The sequence below is a fragment of the Pelodiscus sinensis genome, chromosome 1 (assembly GCF_052426305.1).
Source record: "Pelodiscus sinensis isolate ZL-2025 chromosome 1, ASM5242630v1, whole genome shotgun sequence".
NCBI classification, from domain to species: Eukaryota; Metazoa; Chordata; order Testudines; family Trionychidae; genus Pelodiscus; species Pelodiscus sinensis.
In genome coordinates, this window is record NC_143052.1 from 119,536,993 (window position 1) to 119,556,662 (window position 19,670).

The 19,670-nt window shown below is 44.5% G+C and overlaps 1 protein-coding gene across 10 annotated transcripts in view; it reads left to right on the forward strand.

Moving 5' to 3' along the window:
* Nucleotides 1-19,670, forward strand: part of C2CD5 (C2 calcium dependent domain containing 5) — a 126,280-nt gene that overhangs the window by 32,605 nt on the left and 74,005 nt on the right. For all 10 annotated transcript variants that reach the window (XM_025183726.3, XM_006121265.5, XM_025183729.3 and 7 more), the window contains one exon: nucleotides 911-996. In XM_025183726.3, the coding sequence (XP_025039511.2) occupies nucleotides 911-996 (86 nt within the window). The remainder of the gene's footprint in view (nucleotides 1-910; nucleotides 997-19,670) is intronic.

Below are 19,670 nucleotides of genomic sequence, written 5' to 3' on the forward strand. Positions count from 1 at the left end.
GAATGCTCAGCAGTAGTCCATGGCTGATCTGAATGATTCAGATGAGTGAATGTACACTACATAAATGTAAATTAGATTGTCCTTCAATTCTAAGTTACAGTATTTTTTCAGAGTTAAAATTTAAATTAAAAGACATATATTTTTTTATATGCTTGCCCTTACAGTTTTCTCTTTGGGCCAAATCTTAGTGACTTGTGTACACAATTCCTGCTCATGGAAAACGGGAGGCTTGAGTCCCAACTCATGAGGAAAAGTGATTCTGCTATTCTGAAACTATATGAACCTCACTACATGGAATCTTTTTCAACTGCTACTGTAAATAATTCTGGGACACTAGGTCCATACTTAGCTTTATAGCAGAAATCTTGGCCAATTGCACTAGTTAGTTTACTTCTAATTGATCAGTTTTGAAATGAGACTGATCCTGTATTCCTCACTGATGTGAATTGGAACTTGACTATACCCGAACTGCTTGTGAAAATAAGCACTTTGGATCTGATTCAGTGCATATTGAAATTAATAGCAAAAACTCCTTTCGACATCAGTGAGGGAAAAAAGGTTGAGCTTTATACAACTAAGCTGCAAGTTCAAGCCCCTAGAACCTTATTCTCATTTACACTAATATCCTGTATTTACACTAAGATCTTATACCACTCTGATTGTATAAATGAGCCTTAAAGTGTAATTTATGTTCACCCTAATGGCCTTTACACTGGCAATTGATGTAAACGGATGTAAAGGGAAATATAGAATAAATGTGAATACGATCCTTAGTCTTTGGTGTATCTAGCTAGTAAAGAAACTTTCAGAAGACTCTAACTATAATTTGAATCATAGTCTTAAAAATGTAAGATAAATATATTCTGGAACTGGTTTCTCTGGATGTTGTTTATGTGCTGATATTCTTTAGGAATGGGCAGTGGAAGTGCTGGAAAAGAAGGGGGACCATTTAAAGCTCTATTAAGACAGCAGACACAGACAGCTCTGGAGCAAAGGGTAAGGAGTACATGATGATCATATTTTATACTTATATTTCTCACTTAACCCTAGTATAGATTTAACTTTTAATAAAGGTGAATATTTTCTTTTGACAGAATTATTTTGTAAATATGTTGTTCTTATTTTGCACTTGCCTAACTTAATAAACCTTTGTTAAACACATTGTTTACAAGCCCTTTTCACTAGACAAATTATACAGTGGTTAATATGAAAAAATGGAAACAAATAAGTCTGATCTGCCCAGTAATGAAATGCTATAGTTATTGTTATAAGAAACAGCAGTAACAAAAGAGAATTGAGTGTTTGTTTAAATGACTTCCACAGATTGTCGATGCAGCTGTCATTTGATTGCTGTAATAGCTTTATACTTAATTTAATTTTGGCAGAAGACAGAATTGATTTATTCAGAAATATTGGACCAGTTTTAAACAAGCTCAAGATTAAGCTTACTGAATGTATAGATAAAAAAAGAGAACTGGTAGCATTAATCAGTACTGCATTATATGAATGAGTTTTTTATATTTTATTTTATAATCTTTTGTAATAAATCTCAAACTCTAAAGGATTGCCATTAAAATCACTATTAAGGAAGTACTGGATTAAAAAATAACCTTCTGCAGTGTTTGACAGTACTGTGCATTAAATTACATTTATGTTTCTTCTCTGAGTGTTTGCTCATGGCCATTTCTAAGCACCTCCACTAGAAGCTATTCCCTCAGTGATATCTTGCTGAGGTGTACCTTTACCAATCATTTGACTAAAATATTACTAAACATTTTTCTAATCAATCCTAACATACTGTAAAACAATTCTTTAACTATGGGCTCTCAAACTCACAGCCCATGGACCACCTGTGGCCTGAGTAGTTCCATAACCCAGCCTGTGCATGGCAGCTGGCATGTGAATTTCTGCGGCTCTGAGGGGTGTACGTGTACGTACACATCCAGCCCCTGTTTCATTCCCACACACCTCCTCCCTCCATTACTCCCCTTCCTTCAAGATACCTACCCCCGAGGAACATGGCCTTAGGGATTACCATGCAGCGGAGCTGGAGATGGCAGTAGCAGAGGCTGCTGTGTCACTACACTCTGCTTCCTCTCAGCTCTTGACAGCCCATTTGCTCCGCTTCATTGTGGGCTGGCCTGGGATATGGCAGTGGAGTGGAGCAGGCTGTTACGAAGCAGGCTGTTACGAAGCTCCATTTTCCCATGCCTCCCACTGACATGGTGAATGCGGGGTGGGGAGGAGACTTGCTGTTGGCCCCAGCCCACCCAAGACTCCGTGAGCTAACCTGAGAATGGGGGACCATTCCATCCATAGTATGGTTGGGGCAGCTGCCACAGGTCCCCCCAAAGTGTGGGGCTTGTGGCGGCTGCTCCGAACCATCCTATGGGCCCATAGGGACCTGGCTGCAGTGGTGCAGCACTAACAGCAGGAAGCTGCTCTGGCCCTGCTATGCTGCTAGTGGTGGCACCAGAGGTCCCATGGGAGGAGAAGGGTGATGTTTAAATCATCTGGAGGATTTGAGGACTGGCACTGATCCTCAGGTAAATTGAGTTTGACACCCCTGCTTTAATCAGTCATGCCCATTATTATAATTGTTTCACACCTAGCAAAGTTAATTATGCAAGTGACAGAAACAATCAAAGAACCAGACAGAGATCAAACAGATATGCAATAGAGAAGCAGGGACCATAAAGACAAAACAAGAATGGAATAGGGATTTTACAACCACAACTGCTAAGTGATTTCTTTCCAGCCAGATTACCATTCAACAAAGTTTTCTTTAATCATTTTAAGATTTGTTGCTTTATTTAGTGATGGTGGGTATTCTTAGGACAGGGTTCTTGTCTTAACAGACTGATATTATTTTATTGCAATGTAATTTAGATAGAACAAGGAAGTGAAGTTCTGTTTCTATGGCCATGTCATCCCTAAATGGAAGATCGACACTGCTGCAAATGATCTTCCAGAGTTTGATTGAGTAGGTCTAGCGAAGACTTGCTAAATTGAACTCAGAGGGTGTCAGCCGGTGGTCAGGGCAGTGAGTGGTGTGTGTGTGTGTGTGTGTGTGTGTGTGTGTGTGTGTGTTATACACCCGAGACGTCAACTGCTGGGACCGGGGTCCCTTCACAGCGGGCAACCTGGAGAAGGTTGACGGGCGCCCCAAGAAGTTTTACGTCCGTGTCTTTGACCGCCAGGACTGGGGTCCCTGCGCGGCGGGCAGCCAACAGGCTGACAGACGCCTCAAAAGTTTACAGGGAGAGCTTATTACACCTCAGACTTTAACTGCTAGGACACAAGGTCCCGTCGCAGCGGGCAGCCTAGGGAAAGTTGAGAGATGCCCCATGGATCTGTCCCCTGGAGGCAACATAGTCCAAATGCCTATATCTGTCCCTTATGACCAGCTGGAGTTCTTTTGTTTGTGTTCGGTTTGGGTACAGCAGCACGGGTTCAAGTCAGAAACTTGACACACACTGGCTTATTTGTAGGAGAAAGAAAGAGAAAGAAAAGGAAAGAAAACTTGGTTCAATATATAAAGTGAATGAGGGCACCACACTTATTTTTTTTTACTATAATTTAGGCAGTGGTCCAAAAGCAAACCGTGACTATTTGATTGACAGGAGAATGATTTCTCAGGGCTTTAAAAATGGCCACCCAATTTATGAATGAAGCAGAATGGCTGCTGTACCTTTGATTGACAAGCTAATGATTTTTCTGTGGTCTGATTGGATAATTGCTGACCGCAGGTCTCCAATGAAACAAAATGACCACTCGGAGTGCTTCAATGAAGGAGAAAGTTTTCTTAACTGTGATTGACAGCCTAACAAGATACCGGAGTTTACATAGAAGTGAACAGCTGTTCTAATAGAAGTTAAGTGTTTATTGCAGTTTACAGGTAGATACAAAGACTCCCTGTGGTTTGATTGACAAGTTAATTGGGTTCTGCAGTTTATAGCTAAATCACCTTACCAAAGGCAGTTTTACATTAGAAATGAAGCAGTTTGACTTAAGAAACTATAATAAAGTAACTAAACTTATAACATAATAACAATTAAAGTGTACACATAAAGAAACACATTGCAGGTACAATTCTCACCCCTGCGTTCCAGACTTGGCGTGGCCAGTGTCTTTCTCTCAATCCCTTGGGAAGAAGTAGGGCGAGGTTGGGCATCCCACGGGCCTTGGGAGACAATCAATACTTGCCAGCAGGTGTAGGTGATTGGAGCTCAAATGGGGTGGGCTACAAAACCCCTGTTTATACCCCTTGGGTCACGTAGGCTTCTTCCTGGTCTCAAGTGGCCAATTAGGAAAAATGGCTTTGAACACCAAGTTTCCCATGAAGGGTGCAAAGCAAAATTCACACCTGGGAAAATGCAGACAATGGGCACTTCTAGTATGTGATGGGCGAAGATTCCTCTCCTGGGACAGTGCGGGTGTGTCAATTGCTGGTACTAGCCATCAGGGCGACGGGAGGCCCCCCAGTCGTCAGCTAGCCCATTTACTGTATAGTTTCTGTTTATGGTAGAGTCAGGGACAGGCAGCACACCTGCATTCCCAGGGCATCAAAGGCTGACTGCCTTTCTCTTGCACTCTGGGGGGGATGGGGGTTCATGTCTGGCTACAGAGGGTGACTCCATCAGAAGCCAGTATTCCTGCTTCTTTGAGGAGTAAAGGAAACCTATGGGAGCATTTGCTCCTGTAACCACCTCAGTGAGGGGAAACTTGAAACAAGGGATGTCGACTCCAGCTACGTAATTAACATAGCTGGAGTTACATATCTTGATTCAACCTCCTCTTCTAGTGTAGTCTTGGCTAGGTTCATGGCTGCTCCTCTCCTAATATGGCTACAGAAAAAGGCCTCAAACCTTGCAATTTTGTTATTGAAAAAGGCCTAGTACTTATAGTGCCAAATATTTAGACTTGGCACCTTGAGACATGTCTCGTGCCCTCTAGTTGTACGCAGGCATTGTCCTCCTCTCCACATGAGACTATTTTTGGAGCAGACATAATGCCCTCCTAGGACAAGACGCATCAGGAGCTCCTCAAAAGAGTGGCTCAAAACCTTGGACTCCAAATAGAGGAGATCAGGAAGCCCTCCTGTGCCCTGTTAGACACGCTAGCAGCATTGTTCATTCAAGAGTGGCATTTCTTTTGAATGATGTTGTTATGGATCCCATTAAGGTATTGTGACAGACCCCAGTGTCTCTTCAGTTGATGGCAAAGAAAACTGAAAAGAAATACTTTGTCTCACCTAATGGATATTAATTCCTTTATACATACCCACCACTGGGCTCTTGTACCAGCAGCTAAGGAGTGGAAATGACAGGGTCAGTAGGGGTCAACCTCCACGGTCAAGGACACACAAAAAATATGATTTTTTTTGGCAGAAATGTCTATTCAATAGGTGCCCTTCAGTTCAGGATTACAAATCAAATGCTTCTAAGCAGGTACAATTTTTATTCCTGAACTCCATGCTGAAATTTGAATGACTATTCCAGGAGTCCAAGTGAGAGTTTGCAGCTCTTGTGGACAAAAGCATATCTGTAGCAAAGGCAGCCTTGGATGCAGCAGACTCTGCAGCACTATCTATGGCAGTAGCAATGGATAGAAGCTCTTGGCTTCAGTCCCTGGGCTTATCTCATGGAGGACCTTAATCACCCTGACATCTTTTGGGAAACCAGTACGGCAGTACACAGGCAATCCAGGAAGTTTTTGGAGAATATTGGGGATAACTTCTTGGTACAAGTTCTGAAGGATCTGACTAGGGGCCATGTGCAGCTTGACCTTCTGCTCACAAACAGGAAGGAACTAATAGGGGAAGTAGAGGTGGGTGACAACCTGGGAAGCAGTGATCATGAGACTGTAGATTTCAGGATCCTGACCAAAGGAAGAAAAGAGAGTAGTAAAATACACACCTTGGACTTCAGAAAAGCAGATTTTGACTCCCTCAGAGACCTGATAGGTAGAATCCCCTGGGATGCTAACATGAAGGGGAAAGGAGTCCAGGACAGCTGGCAGTATTTTATAGAAGCCTTATTGAAGGCACAGAAAGATACCATCCTGATGTGTAGCAAGAGAGGCAAACATGGTAGGAGACCGGATTGGCTTCCTTAGTGAACTTAAGCACAAAAAGGAAGCTTACAAAAAGTGGAAACTTGGACAAATGACCAGGGAGGAGTTTAAATGTATAGCTCGAGAATGCCAGGGGGTTATCAGGAAGGTGAAAGCGCAATTGGAATTGCGACTGGCAAAGGATGTGAAGGATAACAAGGAAGGTTTCTACAGGCATGTTAACAAGAAAGTGATCAGAGAGGGTGTGGGGCCCCTACTGAATGAAGGAGGTAACCTAGTGACAGATGATGTGGGGAAAGCTGAAGTACTCAGTGCTTTCTTTGCCTCTGTATTCATGGACAAGGTCGGCATGTATTCACAAAGGGCAAGTTGTGCCTGACCAATCTGATTAGCTTCTATGATGAGGTAACTAGCACTGTAGACATGGGAAAGTCAGTGGATGTGATATATCTTGACTTTAGCAAGGCTTTTGATACGGTCTCCCACAATATTCTTGTCAGCAAGTTAAGAGAATATGGATTGGATAAATGGACAGTAAGATGGATAGAAAGCTGGCTAGAAGGGCAGGCCCAGTGGGTAGTAATCAACGGCTCGATGTCAGGATTGCGGTTGATTTCTAGCAGAGTGCCCCAAGTGCCTGACAGCCAGTAAATTTTTTAGCAGGCTGGTTCAGTCCTGGCTTGCACCAGGGCTGGGACTTACACTTTAAATGCAAAGCCACAGCAGGGTTCCGGCTTGTGCCGGATCTGGGAGCTCAGATTCCCCCCAGACAGGGGTTGCTATCACCCTGTGCTGCTGCCTCTGTATAAGAGGCAGCGGCACAGGGCAACAGGCATTCAGTCTGCAAGGGCAGCTGGCTTTTAAACTGGCTCCCCTTGCGGACCAGCTCCTGCCTGTTACCCCACACTGCTGCCCCTGATACAGAGGCAGCAGCGTGGAGTGACAGGGGGCTCTTCGAGTGTGGGGCTCAGAGCATATTAGCTGCTGCCCATGCGGACTATAGAATAGTCAAGTAAGCAATAAGAATTCATGAGGTTAATCGACTATTCAATTAACCAATATTTAACATCCCTAGTTCAACAGGCCTTGTAGGATCTTTCTTTCGAAGACATGTCACTCTTTTCTGATCAGATAGATTCCAACCTGCATTGCCTAAAGGACCCTATAGCCATTCAGAAGTTCCTGGTGCTTTATACACCAGCAACCCTTGAGGAAACATTAGAAGCCTCAGCTTGCCAGTCGATTCTTCCCATTGCCTGCCCCATAAGAGTACAATAGGGCTATGTCTAGACTGGCATGATTTTCCGGAAATGCATTTAACGGAAAAGTTTTCTGTTAAAAGCATTTTTGGAAAAGAGCATCTAGATTGGCACGGACGTTTTCCGCAAAAGCACTTTTTGTGGAAAAGCGTCCGTGCCAATCTAGACGCGCTTTTCCGCAAAAAAGCCCCGATCGCCATTTTCGCGATCGGGGCTTTTTTGCGGAAAACAAATCTGAGCTGTCTACACTGGCCCTTTTGTGCAAAAGGACTTTTGCCCGAATGGGAGCAGCATAGTATTTCCGCAAGAACACTGACAATCTTACATGAGATCGTCAGTGCTTTTGCGGAAATTCAAGCGGCCAGTGTAGATAGCTGGCAAGTTTTTCCGGAAAAGTGGCTGATTTTCCGGAAAATCTGGCCAGTCTAGACACAGCCTAGGAGGAAGAGCAGTAGCTTTAGGAGGAGACCACTTCCCCAATTCTTGTCTGCATCTGATGCCCTGGATACTTTGCTGGATCTAAGCAGACTTTTTGGTCTTCCCCAGTTTTAATGGGCTATTTACCCATTTCTGTTGGAGTTGGTTGTGTATTACATGTAACTGGTAGGTGCTAAGCACATTAGCACTGGGATACGCTCTTCAGTTTAGTTGTCTCTCTCCCCTCCTCTTACTCTTCATGGACCCTTCTTTCAAGGAAATTCTAGCCAAAGAACTGCAGATGTGTCTAAGGATGGTAGTAGTGGAGGAGGTTCCACCAGAATTAAGAGACTGAGGGTTCTACTGTTATTTCCTAAGTCTGAAAGCAAGTGGCAGTCTTTCACCAATTCTGGACCTGCAATTCACAAAGAAGATACTTGCGCATGATCTTCTTGGCTTCATCATTCCCTCCTTGGATCCAGGGGACTGTTACACAGCCCTGGATTTGAAAAACACTTATTTTCATATCTCACTCTTTCAGGGACACAAAAGGTTCTTCATGTTCAGGGCTTGAAAAACTGTGGCGAAATCTACTCGCCAGCCCCGCACTGCGCTTGCACAAGACCCACATTGTGCATGCGCGTGCTGCCAGTGAAGGGGGCGACCAGCTGAAATCTACTTGCCACGGGCGAGTAGATTCACTGATTTGTCGAGCCCTGTTCATGTTCACTGTGAATCATGTGCACTACAAATTTTCAGTGCTGTTGTTTGGCCTACCAGCAGCACCTCTGCTGTTCACAAAGTGCATGAAAGATGTTACAGCTTTCCTAAGAAGAAAGGGGATCCAAATCTACTCTTATCACAATGACTGGCCTCTCAGAGATTATAGTAAGATCCAGGTGGAGTCCAATGTAAATTTAATACAGTCAGCCTTAGGGATGCAAGAGGTTAACTGATAAGCTGATATGTATTGGTTTCAGCTAACAGTTAAACGCCTATGGTGCTCGGAGCCCGCAGGGCTATTGGAGCTGGGAGCCGGCAGCGCCAAAGGCTCGCCAGTCTTGTTTAACCATTTGACCAATTTAGTTATCAGTTACATCATTACTATTTTTTTTGTATCTCTAGTAAACATTCCAGGACTTAGATCTGCTAATACATGTGCAGAAATCTACTCTCTTCTCAGCTCAAAGGATATAGTTTATTGGCTTGATCCTTGAGTTGGTTCAAGCCAGAGCTTGCTACCTAAAAGCATTGTTCCAGGTAGGGATGCCTAAGAAATTACCATGCCACCACAGCAAGAAACTGCTTGAAACTCCTGGGCCAGGTGGTATCGTGTACCTGTATGATGTAGCATGTGAGACTTTAGATCAACTCTCTCCAGGCCTGGCTGGCATTTGTGTACGCCCAAGCTGAAACCATTCAGATATAGTCATTGCAGTTCTCCTGTCCTTAATTGCCTCCTCCCATTGGTAGCTAGACCTGCTGGTGGTGCATGCAGAAGTCCCAGTCTCAAGGCCCTTACTATCCATGTCTCTCATCACAGGCACTTCAGTTTTGGGCTGCGGTGCTCACTCGGGGTCCCTCAAAGCTCAGGGCCTTTGGTCTCTAGAAGAGCTCTCACTACACTCCTAAATTTGGGAGTTCAGGACTGTTCACCTGGCTTCCAGCCTCATGTGGTGGGCAAGCACATGTCAGTTTGCACAGATAACACACGAGCTATGTTTTATATCAGCAGAAAGGGAGGAGTACATTCTTTTCATCTGGGCCAGGAAGCATTTCACTTGTGGAGATTTGCGTAGCTCACTCAATCCACCCCCAGGCCTCCTATCTGCTAGGATTGCAGAACAAGTTTGCTGTCCAGTTCAGCAGATTCTTCTCCAACCACATGTGGTCCATTCATCCAGATGTTGCGAAAGCCATTTTCCAGAAGTGGAGAACTCTTCAGATAGATCTGATTGAGATGAAACACTACAAGAAGAATCTCCAATCAGCCCCTTATTGTTTCATAGCCAGGTCTCTTGCAGATGCCTTCCTTCTCCTTTGGATGGGTCATATCTTCTACACATTTCCTCCCATTCATTTCATACACAAAGTCTTGATGAGGATCAGAAGGGACAAAGAGCATATCATCCAGATAGTCGCTGCTTGGTCCTGCCAGCATTGGTTTATCATTCTCCTAGACCTCTCAGGAGAAACATCAATCCATCTACTCTGTTTCCAGACCTAGGACTATTGCTGACTGCCTCACCCAAACCTCGAGTCCCTCCATCTCTTAGCCTAGAAGCTACATGGCTGAACTTTTGAGAGCTAGTGTGCTTGGGGCTAATGAGAGATATTTCTAGAAAGCAGAGGCCCACTAGAGCCATATACTTGAAAAAAATGTAGAAGGTTATTGATCTGGTTTACACAGAAGGTTGTCTCTCACCTACACAATCAGCAGTACCATTCATGCTAAACTACTTACCCCACCTGAACAAGGGCTTACTGGCTCATTTACTAGGTGATGAACCAGAGGCTCGAAAGATTGTCTAGGGGTGGCGTATGTGGCGAGGGACTGAGGCTGCAAAGGAGGAAAGCCCGCACTTAAATGCACGTAAGCAGTTCCCAACTTTATTGCCTACAGTTTGATTACAGGCAGTCCCCGGGTTACGTACAAGATAGGGACTGTAGGTTTGTTCTTAAGTTGAATCTGTAGGTAAGTCGGAACTGGCGTCAGCCGCTGCTGAAACTGATCAGTTTCAACAGCGGCTGAATCTGGATGCCAGTTCTGACTTACTTACAGATTCAACTTAAGAACCCCAGGTATCCCCAAGTCAGCTGCTGCTGAAACTGATCAGCGGCTGATTCCAGGAAGCCCGGGGCAGGGGCTTCCTGTAGTCAGCCACTGGTCAGTTTCAGCAGCGGCTGACTTGGGGACGCCTGGGGCAGAACAGCTGGGGTGCTGCCGGGTTGGTCCAGTAGCGCCAAGGAGCGGTGCTGCGGGACCTACCAGCAGCGCCCCACCTGCTCTACCACAGGCCCGGGGCTTTGCTTCACGTCTCTCTGGTCTGCTGGGGGGGGGGGGGGACTAGCTGCGCCCCCCCCCCCCCCCCCAGCAGACCAGGGAAACAGGGAGCAAAGCCGCAGCGGCGGCGGGGTGCCGCGCCTCTGAGGCTTTGCTCTGGCAAAGCCTCAGAGGCGCGGGACCCCTCCGCCTCCCGGCTTTGTTCCAGGTGTCCCTGGTCTGCTGGAGACGGTCCCCAGCAGACCAGAGGCACCGGGAGCAAAGTGGCAGCGGCGGCGGGGTGCCGTGCCTCTGAGGCTTTGCTCTGGCAAAGCCTCAGAGGCACGGGACTCTGCTGCTGCTTTGCTCCGGGTGCCCCTGGTCTGCTGGGGACTGTCTCCAGCAGACCAGGGACACCGGGAGCAAAGCCGCAGCGGCGGCGGAGTCCCGCGCCTCTGAGGCTTTGCCAGAGCAAAGCCTCAGAGGCGCGAGACCCCTCCACCTCCCCGGCTTTGCTCCAGGTATCCCTGGTCTGCTGGAGACAGTCCCCAGCAGACCAGGGGCACCCGGAGTAGCTTTTCTCGCCCCGGAGGTCGAGGTGGCTGGACCGCTGCGCTCTGGGCGGTCCCGCTGCCAGCGAGCTCCGGGGCGAGAAAGCCCCGTTCGTAAGTGCGGATCCGACATAAGTCGGATCTGCGTAACTCGGGGACTGCCTGTACATTAAATTGATGTCTCTGATTCGTCTTAAACAACGTAGCATGCAAACAAAAAATACAACAAATAAAGCCAGTATAGCAACAATAAAAACTACTCCTATAGTCAATCCTTCTATGGTTATCTTCGAAAAGCCAGTGAAGTTAGTCATTAGCCTACTTATACTTTACTGTATTCACCATTTCATATTTAGAAGTTAAGTAAGTAATACTTACAAGGCCAGATACGACCACGATGCAAAGACAAAAGGCAATGTGTAGCATGCTTAAGATTCGTACAGCCCTTTTCTTGATTCGCTGGGTGGGAGGCAATCTTGGGTGATCAGCCTCTCAGTCAGGCTGGATGATAGATACCTTCTACCTGGTTACGGAACCTCCCCGAGCTTAGGGCTCGGGGTGCTTTATACTATAATTTAGATATCTGATACCATATTAGGGTTCCTTCCTTTTGACATGACGTCTGCCTCAGGGCCTTGTGGTCAGTGCCTGATGCAGACATGACTGGCACACGTGAGAGCTAGCTATGTTTTTTCTTTCCCTGTTCCTGGTGCTTGTCAAATGGTGTATATGACAGCTCATTTCCCTGTTCCTATCTTGTCCTGTTTTTAGTGCTCGTTAATTTTGTGTAGGTGACAGCTCGTTTCCCTACTCTTATCTTCCTGGCCCAGGTGCTTGCCAAGTTAAGTTCTGTTTGCTGAGAGCTGTGCTGAGCACCCAAGGGACTTTAAGTTCTGTCTCTGGATCCGCTTCAGCGGCCTATGTTTTTCTCGTGAGGGGCCTTAGTGTGGCAGTATGGGCGATATGCGCGAGGCTATGGTCAATAGGACCTGCTCCACGACACTAGAGTCCATTTGGCTTCATTCCTGACCTTTCACCCATGGGTGTATGGCTATTCTATGTTCTCAAACTCTACCAGTAGTCAGTTTCTTAAGAGCATCAAGATAATATTTCTTCCTGTCATCTCAGCCTGGTATTATCATGATTTTGGTATCACCTGCTTTTGAGCCTCCTCTGCTCTACCTGTTCTGGAATGTGACCTTTTTGGTAGCCATTACATCTTGAAGAGAATCCCAGAGATCTGGGTGCTCATTTCAGAACTAATTTACAAAATATTTGTCAAGGACAAGGTCCAATTGCATCAACATTGGGCTTTCTTATCAAAGATGGTTTCTATTCCATAATAAAGGGTATCTTCCTTCTGGTTTTCTATCTGAAACCATGTGCCAACAGACAAACAGAAACTGTGCTCTTTCGACATCAGATGTGCACTAGCCTTCTATGTAGAAAGCACTACATCTTTAGAGTCCTGTGGGATACACATTTCTGTCTGTAGATGCAGATATCCATGGATAGAAATTGGTATCCAGTGATCCACAGGGCTCTCTTCCCAAGAACAGTAGTGGCCAAATGAGAAGACTGTAGTGCTGCCACTTGCAGGAGCCAGTGCCCAGCATCAGTAGATCCTCCTGTTCCCAGCCCCTCCTTCCATGTATGACCCCAGATAGGAGAGACGATACTATAGTTGGCATGCCAATAAACTCTGAACCCTCTCCAGCTCCATAACTGCTTGGGAGTCACCTATATTGGAATGGACATGAGCAAGTACTGGAAGAAAAATTGGTTACTAATCTTCCATAACTGTTGTTCTTTGATAGGTGTTGCTCATGTCCATTCCAAAATGCCCCCTACTTTCCTCTCTCTTGGAGGCAGGAAAGAAGTGAGGGGACTGTGGGTTAGCGGGACCCTTTATTACTGGTGCTATGAGCATGTGAGTTGATGGGCACCAGTATTGACCTTATGGATGCTGGTCGTCAAACTTTCTGGTGGCAGTGCTTGGGGTAAGCACACACCAAAACTAGAATGGTCACGAGCAACCTGTTTCAAAGAACAACAGTTCCGAAAGCTTTAGTAACCAATTTTTTTTTTTTATTCTGAAAATTGTAGAAATGCATCATGGTAAACGGGTGTGGTTTTAACTTTGTCAAAATGGCTCTTTGCAGTTTTATATGTATTATATTGTAATTCTTGAAACATATTTTATAATTTTAACACTAGTTACATATACACTTGAAGTGCTACCATAGCTGCACCACTTCTGGTGAAGATGCTAAACTGATGAGTAAACTTTCCTGTCAACTTAACTACTGAATCTCCCATGAGAGTCAGTAGCTATGGTATTGTTTATACTGAAACTTAGGTTATGTTGCTCAGGGGTGTACATTATTCACATCCCGAGCAACATAAATTATATCAAAATAAGTTCTACTGTAGGCAACATTAGTCCCTGAAGGAATAGAGAAAGGAGACCAGTTTTCATTTCAGAAAGGCTTTGGCCTAGCTGAATTACTTACTGGAAGACAAATATATGTCCATAAAAAACAAATTATTTACATCAGTGAAACATACTTTTTAAATTATTAGCTGCTTATATGAGTAAGTGGATGATTGTCTTTTCATTTTTTGTTGCCTGTTGCTAAGGGAGGATCGCCTCATAGGTTCTGTAGAAGGCGGGTATGTTTCAAAATATTGTGTGACTTTTTTTTTTCTTTGAGCTCTTTTTATTCTTGTATTGAAAACTTTTCTGATTTTGAACAATCATTTTAAAATGCGTTTTCTTTTTTGTAAGGTTTTGCTAGATTTCTTTGTGATCTTGTTCATGTGGGGTTTCAATTTTTTTTTAAATTTCAGAGCATTTAGCAAATCAACTTACTTCCGCTTAACTAATATTTGGCATGATTGAGCATTTCACTTAAAATTTTCATTTATGTTAATACACGTACATAGCTTTTGCTTGTAATGCTTCAGTTTGAAAATAAACTAACACAGTTAAAAAGCTTTTATTGTATGCCCTTGTTTATGCTAACATATGAGATGATTTTGTGGCTTTAGATCTATCATTTCAATAAAAAAATCTTAAAAATAAGATTTTTAAAAGGTCAAGAAAATGACAGGCATCTGTAGCATTTCAGGGTGAGAGTTTGTTTTTATATATTAGAGGATTTATCCAGCATTTCTCAAGTCCTTAACTGAAATATATATTTTTTCATTTAAATCATTGCTCTGGGATGAGGCTGGGGATGAAGGGTGTTCAGTATGCAGGTTGTTCCAGGGACAGAGAACAACCTGAGCCCTCTGTCACTACAGCAGCTTGGGTCCAGGTGAGAAGTGCTTGCCTATGGCTGCTGCAGCTCCAATAGGCACAAACAGGGGAGAGGTGAATGTCTCTCCCTCTCGTCCCCCGTAGCTGGAGGACATACCAACTTTCTCAACTATATAATACATAGTTGTCTTTCTCCACCCTCGCTGTTCCAGAGCGGTTATAGTTGTCCTGGTCCCCATCTGTGGCTCCTCTACTACTCCCTGTGGTCTTATACAGTATAACTATCCCTGCTAACAGAGTCCTCCCTTTTCCATTTTATGAGAAATAGTTGCATTCCAGACACATCCCATTGTCCTGATGCAACCAAACCCTTACCTTACTTTAAGTTATGATAAGAACAAGCTGCATATCAAATTTGGTGGTCCTACCTCTTACCATTTAGGAGGAGTTCTTGAATGGATGGACAGACACAGAAACACTCTCAAATATTACAGATAATAATTAATAACAAATAGCTTTATAAATGCTAGCAAGGAAGAATTATGTTATACAAAGAGGTTGCATAAGACTGTCTTCAGAGATTGAGCAAATCATGTGGAATATTAGTATTATTCACTGTGATAGTAGTCTTCTGCTAAGAGCTTTGTGCTTGAGTTGCCTTTAGCTCAGGAGTGGGCAAACACAGGCACAGGGGCCAAATCTGGCTCACCAAGTTTCTCTCTAGCCCTCCCAGCTGATTAGCAGAGCATGGATGTGGGGCTGACGAGAGAGGGGAGTGCTGAAATCAGGGTGACCCCCTACTCCTGCACCCCATCTTTTCAGAGCAGGGTGGTAGATGGAAACACACAGAGCTGCTTCAATTTGAAACGTGATTCAGAGGTGTATAGAACAGGGATGGGAGGAGACAAGAGAGCAGGACAGATTTGCCTTAAAAAGACAGCACAGCTTGTCTCGAAAACTTGGCCTGCACACAAACTCTCTGTACCACTGTCATACATACCTAGTCTGTGCTATACACCTACTGCTGTACGCACTCTAAATTTGTGTCACAAAGTCTCTCTCACACATGCACACCCACTTTCTCTCTCTCTCTCTCTCTTTGTCTCTCTCTTTAGTGCACTTCTTTAGCGAAGCCCCGCTTCTTTGGGAGGGGAGGAAGGGAGATAGGTGTAGAGCAGCCCACAACCACATAACAATTTGTGAAGTGGCCGGCTGCAAAATTACCTATCCCTGCTTTAGCTACACATTTCCCATCTTTCTGCAGCATCAAAAATGCCTAAGCGTAGGTAGAGAAGCGGTTGTAGTGTTTCAGGATCTTATAAATTGTTCTACATTTGTATCTAATTAGTGCACTTAAATAGTACTCATTGTTCCTTAAGATGACATTGATGTTTTACATCTGGAAAAAAAAATCAGAGGAAATTTCCTGTGTACATTTTTTTTATATGTTGTAAGTACTGAAAAATCTTAGTGCAATTTAATTGGTATAATGTGTCCGTATTAAGGCATTTTAATGAAAGTCCCCCTTTCTGGACTAGGGTTGCCCTATTTCAGATGATCAAATAGTGGATACTGCTGGGAGGAACATAAAGGGGATACAGTTGGAGAGAGCTACAGAGCTATTAGGGGTGTGCTGAGAGTGCATATTTGTGAGGGTGCTGGAGGAGCTATCTCTGGCCTCACATTCAAAGTGAGGAGCAGTGTCGTGCTCTTTGTCTCGGTAAGAGGGTGGCAAGTGCAGGCCCAGGATGTGGCCCCAGCACATCAATCATTGTTTCATTGTGGACCTCTTCTCCTCCTAAGACAAGGAGTTGGGGCCTACCCATGTCACCCTCCCATACAAGCCCTGAGTACCTGTGGCGGAGCAGGTAACCAAGGCAAAAGGTGCTTGGTAGCTCTGCTTACCTGACCGGTCAGGAAGGGGTGGACAGTATCTGGCAGATTCAGGGGAGGGACCAATTGGGGCGTAGAGGTAGCTTTTTCCGAGTATCAACATATGTTTCTCAAGGAAAAATGCAGGACGTTTCTTTTTATTTTAAAAATTTGCCAAGATGGAGATCAGTGGGTCAAAAAAGAGCAGTCATGTTCGTGAAAACCTGGACATGTAGTAACTCTAATCTAGAGATTTCCAGAGTTATTTTAGGGACTAAAATATTGTTGGATATTTTACTCAAGTAATCTTAATTTTAAAACAAACATTTTGGTGGAGCAATGATCTTGATAGCAATTCTGCTGTGGATATATACAGGTGTCTTGTATTATCCTGTCTAAAAACATAAATATTAATATTATATTACTATGTTTTTAGTGACAGGATGTATATTCACTGTAATGGCAACTGTAACATAGCTTCATTAATATGTGTTTGTACAAATGTATATACTTTATATATATTTTTAAACAATATCTGTGTCTTTTTGTATATAAGACTTGGCCATCTTGCCATCCTTCTCAGTGGACAAACTCCAGATGATTTTAATGGTGCAAGATTAAGCCTATATTTCTTAAAAAGATAACTGAATGCTGCTCTTCTTTACACTTGTGCAACCCTAATGATGATAGCTGAGGCCAGTGCTATGGTTATCCCATTTTTTCATTCTGTGGATCACTTCTTGTAACCCTCTATCCCAGGGGTGGGCAAAAGGGCCTCTGTTGACTGGATCCGGCCTGCCAAGCAGGTTGATCCGTCCCATGGAGGCCCTGCAGCTCCCCAAGCCAATTAGGGTCTGGGGGCAGGAGAGCGCCTGAAGCTTCCTCCCGCCCTTTGAGCAGCATGCAGCGCTTTGAAGCGCTGTGTGCTACTCACAGGGTGGAGGAAATGTCATGCACTCCTCTGCCCCCAAGTCCTGATTGGCCTGGGGGCAGGAGAAGCATGCAAAGTTTCCTCTATCCTCCCCTCCAGCCCTGCAAGGAGCGCACGGCACTTCAAAGTGCCGTATGCTCGCACAGGGTGGGGACAGGGTGAAGGAAGCTTCATGCAGCTTCCTCGTCCCCAGGGCAATCAGGACTTGGGTGCGGGGGAGCGCATGACACCTCCTCCTGCCCTGCGAGCAGCACATGGCACTTTGAAGTGCCACGTGCTCCTCTCAGGGCAGAGGTAGGGCGGGAGGAGGCTTCGTGCACTTTCCCCTCCCCCTTTCTGCCCCCAGGCTAATCTGCTCTTCCCGCCCTGCCAGGGGCGTGGGTGCTTAGTGAGAAGGGTGGGCAAAGGGGCTTCCCCACCCCCAGACCAATTATGATCTGGGGGTGGGGAAGCCCAGAAGCACTATAGCCCTGCCCCTTACAGATTAGGCCCCGCCCCTTCCAGCCTGACCCGGGGCCACTTCAGACATTTTTGAAGTGGCCCCCGGGCAAAAATGATTGCCCACCCCTGATTTATCCCCTACTCCTGGGGGAAGTTTGTGTCCCAGAGTATGTGCAAAATTCATGGTTGCCTCCAGTTTCTTTGCTTCCTTGCAGAAAAATAACTTTTCATGGGGGAAGTAAAGGGAAGCCACAAAAGGAGTCAGAAGCTCTTTCCCAGCAGTGCAGGCAGATCAGTTTAGGCACCCAGAGTAGATGGTAAAGACATAAAATCACTGCTGGGAGGGAGGGTAGGCAAGTGTGTGCATGTGTGAAAGAGAGACAGGCACTCTGTGCTTGTAGCACACTTGGTATGGAAGGGGCAGAGCTTTGGGGTGTTTCTTCTTAGGTACAAGTGGGGCAGACTCTTTCCCCTCTGGCAGAGCAGAATGTAGAACCCTGCCTGCTTAGTGAATTGTTTCCATTGTTCTTAAAGTACCTCCCCAGAAGTATAAAATATTTAAGATTCCTTTATGTTGCCCGAGTAGTGTAAAGGAGCCTTATTAAAAAGAACAGTACTCCAGTGATTAAAATGGTTCTAAATTTTTGGACAAAAAAATAACTTCCTGTCAAAATGAGGCTCATGAACTTTGTTACTGACTTTTCTGGAGATGGTCAGTAGTCAATATAAATTGTGAGTTTGAGTCCCCACCTCTCATTTACTCTTGAGTTGCCAAAGGTGTAACAATGAGCACAAGAATGCATAGATTTGTGGACTAACAACTACAAGTAAATGGTTAATACTAGCTACATTACTACTAGTGAAATGAGGTTTGGGGATTTCCTCCCATGCTTCCCAATACCATTCTCCTCTAGTATCTATGCTGTACTAGGCAAAATAGGTGCCTGCTGGTTTCAGGTGGATTTACTGCTGCCCACGCTACCACAGCTACACTGTACCTAGGCTAGCTTTCATTGAGTTAGCATGAGTATGTGTGTATAAGTAGGGGAATCACATCCATTGGTGCTTGATCAACATAAATAATAATGTATACATTTCTGGATGGATAAAAGTATAACAGTTAAGGTCTCCTTGTTCTTCAGTGGTGGACAAGCATAATCTCTTTTGGTGTTTATAGTATACTGTGTTTAATATAACCTAATCACATTATGGGCTAAATTTAATTTAAAAACCTTTTAAATTGTATATGCAATAGGAATGGTTTTAATTTTTTCAGTAGAAAAGCTCTATTGCCAGTTTAGTTATTTATCGTTGTTAGTATTTAAAACTGGTAAAGTTTAACTGAGTAAAACTCTGTCAGTTATCACAGAAAGTTATGAGGAGATGATAATTCCATATCAATCTATATATTGTCTGAGGAAATAAATATCAATATACTTCTCGAAGCTTGACATTCTAGTCTTTGTGTAAAGCCAGAGTGAAAAAGATTAGTGAGGGCACTGGAAAACATATGGCCTGGAATCTTCTTCCTGCCAGCCTAGGGGACTCTCCATGGAGCATCTGCACAGAATGTATTGTAGAAGGGGCTGTCTGGCTCCTCTCTCTACAAACTATTGTAACCCACTAGATCTTGGCAGGTTCTAAATGAGGGATGGGCAAGAGGTGGCTAGCGGGCCGGACTGAGGCATGACCATGCAGCCAGATCCAGCCCGTGGCTGTCTCGCTGACACCCTTACTACAGAGTAGCTGTTACTGCTTTAAACAGCAGGCTGTTACTTACTAAGCCAGTGTTTCCCAATTTTATTTGGCCGAGGAACCCTTTTCAGCTTTTCAGAATTTCAAGGAACCCCTAGGTTTCTCAAGCAAAAAAAAAAAAAGG